Source organism: Octopus bimaculoides, chromosome 3, assembly GCF_001194135.2.
Source record: "Octopus bimaculoides isolate UCB-OBI-ISO-001 chromosome 3, ASM119413v2, whole genome shotgun sequence".
Lineage (NCBI taxonomy): Eukaryota > Metazoa > Mollusca > Cephalopoda > Octopoda > Octopodidae > Octopus > Octopus bimaculoides.
In genome coordinates this window covers 91,038,352-91,046,877 of record NC_068983.1, presented here as the reverse complement: position 1 = coordinate 91,046,877, position 8,526 = coordinate 91,038,352, and the positions used below count along the sequence as shown (strand labels likewise).

Here is an 8,526-nt window from a genome sequence, read left to right as displayed (position 1 = left end):
TGTGGGTGGCACATAAAATACACCATTTTGAACATGGCCGTTGCCAGTACCACCTGACTGGCCTTTGTGCTGGTGACACGTAAAAGCACCCGCTACACTCTCTGAGTGGTTGGCGTTAGGAAGGGCATCCAGCTGTAGAAACTCTGCCAAATCAGATTGGAGGCCGGTGTTGCCATCCGGTTTCACCAGTTCTCAGTCAAATTGTCCAACCCATGCTAGCATGGAAAGTGGACGTTAAACGATGATGATGATGATACTCATACATAAATATCTTATTGTTATAAGTTAAAGCCTGCCAGAGGGATATCTCCTTGAATTCAGCTGAACTCCATAATTTTGATGGTTGCAAAAAGCAGTGTCAAGAGCAACAAAAAAGGAAAGCTCCCACTGGTTGGTCAATTGAAACATCTTTCCAATGTACATTTTGCAAAGTTGCATTATGTAGAATGGGGTGCTTTACAAGATTCCATATGAATACTCTTGTGTATGTGTGTGTGTCATCACCATCATCATCAATTAATGTCCCATTTTCCATGTTGGCATGGGTTGGACAGTTTGACAGGAGCTGTCCAGACTCCATGTCCGTTTTGGCATGGTTTCTATAGCTAGGTGTTCTTCCTAAAACCAACCACTTTACAGAGTGTGCTGGGTGCTTTTACACAGTACCAGTGCAGATGCATTTACGTGACACTAGTACAGGTGCTTTTTACATGGCACCAGCACCTATGAGCCTGCAAAATTAGGAATGCTCAGCTGGAGAAAGATGCAAGAACAACCACACTTTCACTCAGCTTGATATGCCTTTTCATGCACGGCAAACCACCAGGAGTTTCAGCCCCTTGTCATCCCCTCTGTGAGTCCCAACAGCTGTAGATCCTTTCTTACCACTTCATCCCATATCTTCCTGGGTCTACCCTTTCCACATGAGTTTATAAATATTTAAAAAAATTTACCTTGTTTTATTTTATATTTACCTGTATTTTTAAATTACCTGTAAGGTGAGTGACAAATTTTGATTAATTTGTATTATGAGTCATTATTGGATGTGTTTTTGTGTTTATTTCATTTAGTTGGAATATGTATTTAATTTTCTAATTTTCTTGAAAGATAAATTCCAGTATTTTGTTCTATTTTAACTTTATGGTACACCTGTCTTTATGTACACTTAAGCTTAACTGACAATCCAATGATGTGCACAATTCTTCAATAGTAAAATTTAGTTGTATACCCAATTGAATAACACATTTCCTATGGTGATATTTAAACAAAATTTAAATCAGCTTGTTAGAGAGGGGGAGGTGAGGTGGAATAAAGGTGAGAGAAAGAGAAAGGGAGAAATGTGAGTATAGAAGAAAGAAGCGAGGAGTAATATAATGCACTAAGGCCAAATGCATCATGTGGTTAGTTGACGGGAGAGGCAAAGAGCAAGAGAAAAAGACAGCGAGAGAAAAGTGAATAATAAAAATATTTACAAATAAGTAAAACAAATAATTTATTAATCTCCCCAATAGTCACTAAAATAGAAATAAAAAATTTAAAGGAGTTGAAACTATGTAGTGACATTTATACATTTTTAATGGGCTTGACCAATATGAGTTGAAACAAATTGGATCTACCAGAAATTAAAATGACATCACAGACACATCTTGTAAGATATTTACTTTTATTTAATATCATACCCATAAACAGAATGAAAGGAAATCAGAACAGAACAGAGGAAACACATTCCATAGTAACTATACTGTAACTACACCATTCTGTTCACTCTTAGTTGACTCCATTGGAATCATAATTATTCAATAACTGTCTAAACTTGTCTGTTTACTCTATTGGTTTGAAACATATACATTAAGAACACCTGAACTGCATTATTTCTAATATCAAAACAAACAAAAAAATTTAAGAGCACTCAGAGAGTGCAAACCTCCGCCAAGATGATTTTTAAAATGTGAATATCTGAAATGAACTCAACTGCCCTCACAAACGAGAATATTAAAAATGAACCCAACCACTCTTAAGTAAAAAAAAAAGGAAAAATAATCCAGAATCCTTGTCTGGTACCAGATCGATCCCAAAATCTAATCATTTCATGCCAGTCACAAGACCAAACATCCCTGAAAGTTTCATCCGAATCCATCAAGAAGTTCTTGAGATATCTTGTCCACAGACAAACAAACAAACACAACTGAAAACAATACCTCTGCCTTTGCTAATAACTGAGGACACTCTGGTAATTTGTTGAGAATAAATAATATTCAGGTAACACTGAACAACTAACTCCCTTCACCATTTTCTTGTGCTGGTTTTATTAGTTCATATTCTGCAGCTTTCAGTAAAGCAGCCTCAGCACATTCACGAATCATGGCTTTTTCAGAGTCTTCAAACTTGGATACAGCCATTAGAACTTCTAAAATTTTACTTTCAATTATATTTGCTGCTATATCTTTCTCTGCTCTAATCATATTGGTAATAATATAAATACCACGGTGCTGTAGTTGAATATCTTCATTCACTGCCAATGCCAACAAATGATCGATCCAGTTTTTCACCTGCAAAAGTTAAAAAGTAGAATCCAGAAAAATAATTAAGTGAAAAATACGGTATTAACAACTATGTAAAAGTTACTGAAGGAGTACAGTAAAAATATCAACTGAAGATATATTTGTTTCTAGGAACTAATCCAGGTGATAAATTGTTAGATTTGTAATGTAGAAATTGTTCTGGAACAGGAGAAAGGACAACCATCTAACCAGTATTCTGGTCTTCAACTTAGATATACTAGAGTATTTCACCCTGTAATGAAATTTTAAAAGATCTTCCACAATAATTTTTAAGAGTATCACAAAAATAAACCAAAGAGGGTACCAGATCCAAAACAAAATAAATGGCAGTACTATAAAAGTTGCTAGGGTAGAATTTACAATTGAAATTTCAATTTTTCAATATTTTTTCTCCTTTCGATACCGTTTTAATGTTATTTTTGGTTTTCTTTGAATTATATATAAATTTTAAATTTATAAGAATTGGTCAAGAACTTCTTATAAATTGTATATTATGCAAGCTTGGAGTCATAGCTTATTAAACTGAAGTAATATTCTTTTCTACTCTAGGTACAAGGCCTGAAATTTTTTTTGGTGGGGGGGCAGTCGATTAGATCGACTGGAGTACGCAACCGGTACTTAAATCATTGACCCCGAAAGGATGAAAAGCAAAGTTGACCTCGGCAGAATTTGAACTCAGAATGTACTGCTAAGAATTTTACCTGGCGTGCTAATGTTTCTGCCAGCTCACCGCCTTCAAACTGAAGTAATATTAAGGAAACAAATCACTTACCTGAACTATTTTCTGGCATATTGTAACATTGCTGGACAAAATTGCAAGGGCTCCAGCTGCTGCAAGTGCTGTTGGTTGATCTTCATTGGAAGTGAAAAGTAACAATAATTTCACTCTATCATTTTCTCCTTCAAACAGTTTTGCCACCTGAAGAAGAATATGATAATAAAAATATGCTACAGAAAAGGATCTACTATTAAAATATAAGCAGCATATTTCAATGTAATTGCCATCCACATCAAAACCACTGATATATCATAATACCCTTACAAAAAAGGCTATCAGTCGACTAAAATGTTAGATAACTTTTTGATCAAAGCTCTGAAATCCAGATGTATGTATGTAAACCTTTTTGTATAAAACTTGATATAGAATATTGCACCAATTTCTCAATTAAATGCATTAATTTGATGCAGCTCTAGTAACGTGTTGTGCTACTAGACAAAAGATAAAACATGTTTTCTCTAACCATTGTTAAGCTATTTTCAAACAACATGTGGCTATCACTTATTCATCTAGTTATAAGCAACACCATAGGTAGATACTGCTCAGTTCTGTATGGAGGAATCAGTGAACAATTAACAAGTGTTATATAAACTGGCTGTGTCAAGTTTCAAATTCTATATATCGTCTTGTAGAAGACAATATAAGTCTTCTCAATTACTCAAATCACAAGAGTCTAATTATTGACTTAGTCAGCCTTACAACAGTAAGGTAAGCTACAACAGACCATAATAAATGTATTTATTAATAATGAGATTCAACATAAGTGAGGAGGAATAGAGTCCACCGCTCGATTGTATTTCTAAATGACACCAAAAAGATATTAAAGATGAAAATAAATGAGATTTGTTTGTGTTTTTTATGGTGGAAGCAAGACTGGGAGTGAGGAGAGATAATGTCACATCAGCGAGTGAAAAGAAAAGTTTTTTGCTTTGTGCCCAGGGTGACTGCATTGGAAACACACCGCCATTGGCTTTGGTTCCATGCACTCCTTGACAATGTGCAGACCTCAACATCTGAAACATAGACCTCACCAGACTCTTGCTGTCATTGTTTTCTACCTGCCTCTTCATCCTGCTCGTAACCATCGTCACTGTTGCCACTATGTCTCAAATGTCGCCTTGCGTCAACACACGCAATTTATCAATAATCTTGTTTTGATGTCTGGCATTTGCTGCAGACATACAGAGATATGGTCTCTGCCAGCATCTGCAGCAGATGTCAGGGAAGTTGGTAACAAAAGCCAGTTTCACCATCTACTCTCTCGCTCACATTATTATCTCTCTGCTTGCCAGTCCATCTAACATACCCGAGCTTGCTGTAGGCTTTAAAAGTCCCCTCTGTGTACGCAACCTACAGCCGCTCTTCAATTTTTTCCGCTTTCTCTTGGTCCGCCTCATCCATCTCCAGGTAGAGAGTCAAAGCATAAGACTTGCCACATTTTTTATTCCCTGCAACTTTGCCACCCCATCAGCTTCCCCAATGAATGGTCTCAACACATCATTTCCGATTCTGATTTTTGTGGCCATTACAAATGAAGAACAAGAACAACAAAATTTATTAAGAAATCTACTTCTCGGACGTATCCTCACAACCAGTAACAACATGCCAAAATAGCTTGTGGTTTGAAGGCATGTAAATAAAATTGTTCTTGCAATCAGGTACTGCCATCAGATTGATCAATTCTTCACCATTGTTCACACAACCTTCTTCAGTCCATAATTTGCGTCTGTAACTGCTCACATCCCCAGAAAAAACCAAATGCAAAGAAAAACTTTTTTTTCTCACTTGCTGACATGACGTTATCTCTCATCGCTTCCAGTCTTCCTTCCACCATACGCCCCCCACCCCCCATCTAAAGATCACTGCTCTCCTGTTCTGTCTCATAATTATCCATCCACCTGGGGGGAACAACATACTCTTCAAGATCTCTGTTGGGTCTCAGGGCTGCCTTCCCCCTCCCCTCCCTTGTCAATACGATGAGGTTTCTCTTTGTACCAATGTCCTTGTCCTTCTTTTATTTTAGCACAAAGCTCTGCATCATGCAGTTTACATCATGAAGAAGACTTTTTGAATGTAGCAGGGTATTGATTGTCAGGGTATGCAGTTTAGACCTATTCCTGACTTTAATGTTATTTAAGACTGAAAGTATTCTCTTGGCTGCAGCTGAAGAATGTGGTAATGATAGGGGAAGAGACATTGGAAACGGGGCATGAAATTGTAGATCTAAAGAAAGGAGATCAACATATAATGCGGTACCTCCTGGTCCAATCGCTGGTGGCCTCTGCTGATATCAGCCTAATATAAAGGACTGATTAAATAAAATTAACTGGATGACATTAAATTGTATGTGTGTGAGTGTGTGTGTGTGTGTGTGTGTGAAATAAAGAGGTAGTCTTTGGGGAAAGGAGGCCTGTAGATGAGCTATTGATGGATAACAGCACAGTTTTATGCTCAGAGCAGCTGAGAGAGATGCTTGGAAGATGGAGCACAAGACACTTTTTCAGAACTGCATACAGGCCAGGTGGAAATGGGATTGTGGAACAGCACCACCGTATGATTAAAGCCATGGCTGAGAGGGGACGAATCTCCTCTATGGAGTCAGTCCTCTGGTATAATATGTCACCCAGGGTAGTGCAAGCCAAAGAGTCAGTCCTGCACAGCGCCCTATTCCGATACAAATGGAGACAACTGAGCATAGTGCCTCAGCAATGAGAAGTGGAAACAATTACATCTGTGAAGGTTGGGGATGAAGTGTGGGTGAAACCCCCAAATGTTTGGTGCACAAAGCAGTGGGAAAAAGGAAAGGTAACTGCAGTCAGTACTTTGAATAATGTATCAGTAGATGGAATGTCACGTCGCGTCCTAGATATTTGAAGGGTGATTGGCTCTTCCGATGACAAAGCGGAGGGGGAAGGTGGCCCTGAGACCCTACAGAGATCTCTAAGGGAACGTTGTCCCCCTCAGGTGGATGGATGATTACAAGACAGAATAGGGGAGCAAGGATCTTTAGATCAGGGTGGGTGTATGGTGGAAGGAAGACTAGAAGCAATGAGAGATGACGTCACGTCAGCAAGTGAGAAGAAAAGCTTTTCCCTGCATTTGGTTTTTCTTGGGGATATGAGCAACAACAGACACAAGTTGTGGACAGAGAGAGGTTGTGTGAACATGGGTGAAGAATTGATCAATATGCTGGTGGTACCTGATTGCAAGTCGAGGTAAGAACAATTCTATTTACATGTCTTCAAACCACATTTTTACAGCATAGAATAAATCATTATTGCTCTCAAGTTATGTTCAAAGCACATATAAGCTGATTCTCAGACTAACAATTTTACATTAACTTTTTAGCATTCAGATTACTCAATCAAATATAATGCTTATTTATTCACATTGTTTTGAATTAATCATAAATTATCTTGTAGCTTTGAGATTTTGGTGATGTGATAATTTATTTTTAGAATGACTATGTAGGGTAGATATGTGTGACTAGATCTGACCAATATGAACATAAAACAGGTAGAATATTTGGGTAGGATATGACCAGTTTAAATGCTAAAGGATTAATACAGTTGCTAACAAGAAAAAAAGTTGCATCTTCATATGGAAGTTAGTGCTTATAGGACTCTAGGATGTACCTTTCAATTTGTATAATCAATATAATTCTAGATAACTAGGATGTTGCACTGAATCAATATCAATGACATCTTTCAAGTTCAAATGCCAATAGAGTAACATTTTTCATATTTCAAAAGCAATACACTGGAATTAACTCAATTAACTGTAACTTCAACCCATACAAAAAGGAGCTTCCATTTCCAAAGGTGTCATTATCTGTATCCAATTCTGATATTGTTAAGTTTGAGTGTTAAAAATGAGACAGGTCAGAGACATAATTTTTAAAAACCAAAGCAGCACACAGACATGCACAGCATATACATACATCTTCACTCATGACCATATTGCATATGCACTCTGTTGCAGCTCGCTGGATCATATCATGCTCTTCATACAGATAGTGCTCGATCTGAGGAAAGCCATTTTCTGCCAAAATCCGCTTTCTGCAACAAAAATTTTAAGATGTTTTCAATAACTGAAAAAAATCATCAAGAGTAATTTGCATGGAGTTCATGAAAAAAAGAAAAAAGCTGTAAAAATTAACACTTTCTTCTCCAAGCCTAGATTCAAAACCGAATCTAAGAATTCTCGGTCGACCAAACACCTCGATCAACAGGCGCGAAAAGCAGGTTTTCTTTGTCCTGTCAAAAAGTGATTGATAATCTCCCTTTGACCTTCGACCTTATAAATGTCAGGCGAAATTCAACTGGACAGCAACTGGCCTACTTAGGTACAAACTCTGCTGCAGTATGTATGTCCTTCTAGCTGCCACGATTCTTATAAATAGAGTGGTCAACAAGACATCAAAGGACACAGACAGGGAGACTGACGTGCGCAGACCGAAATCAGTGTTCTGCTACTATGAGAAAGAGATCTGTTGCCTGCTATTCATGATGAAAGAACGAACACACACACACACACACGAACATATCTAATCTTAGGTTACATCAACTCCAGATGTATCCTGGTTCCATCATTTTTCTAGCAACTCGAAGCAAGTTGTCAAAATTGAATGTAGTGGCAAATATTATTTATTAACAACAGCAAATAAAAAAATGTTATAGTTAAACCAGTTATCGTTTTGTCATTTCACAGGCAAACACATGCCTATCGCACCGACACTAAACAAAAACATACCACATTTTGGTGACCCCGTCAAAGAATTCCGGCCTTCCATGGAACCAGCTTCAAGCGAAGAATAACAGCCTGCACATCATCTGTCAACAAAACAACTGAGAATTCCTACGAACACAATGGCTCTCCCATTTCCGAATCCAGCGGCGAATACATCACCTACCGACATGACATTTCAAGCGGCGATTATGTGGAGAATTCCCCCATTCTGGACGCACGACCCTGCATTATGGTTTCACCACATAGAAGCTCAGTTTTCTTCTCACCGAGTACTGAGCGATGCGTCTCGACTGTCGCATGTAATCGGTTCTCTATCACCAGAGATCATGAACGTCGTCCGCGATCTCATTATGGCACCACATCACATGGTTCTGTGTCGTACGACACCTTCAAAGCGACACTAATAAACAGAACTTCCGAGTTCCAACAAAAGCGACT

General features: G+C 37.9%; 1 protein-coding gene and 1 long non-coding RNA gene across 2 annotated transcripts in view; one reads left to right on the top strand and one right to left on the bottom strand.

Moving 5' to 3' along the window:
- The window catches only part of LOC128247316 (uncharacterized), a 15,360-nt gene extending 11,184 nt beyond the window's left edge, over window positions 1–4,176 (top strand). The window contains exon 2 of the long non-coding RNA XR_008263696.1: window positions 3,111–4,176. This is a non-coding gene — a long non-coding RNA (uncharacterized LOC128247316). The remainder of the gene's footprint in view (window positions 1–3,110) is intronic.
- Window positions 1,480–8,526, bottom strand: part of LOC106867515 (protein unc-45 homolog A) — a 34,613-nt gene continuing 27,566 nt past the window's right edge. Inside the window, exons 10-12 of the mRNA XM_014912403.2 lie at window positions 7,280–7,397; window positions 3,334–3,480; window positions 1,480–2,549 (exon numbers count right to left, since the gene is read on the bottom strand). Of these exons, the coding sequence (XP_014767889.1) occupies window positions 2,274–2,549; window positions 3,334–3,480; window positions 7,280–7,397 (541 nt within the window). The 3' untranslated portion in view covers window positions 1,480–2,273. The remainder of the gene's footprint in view (window positions 2,550–3,333; window positions 3,481–7,279; window positions 7,398–8,526) is intronic.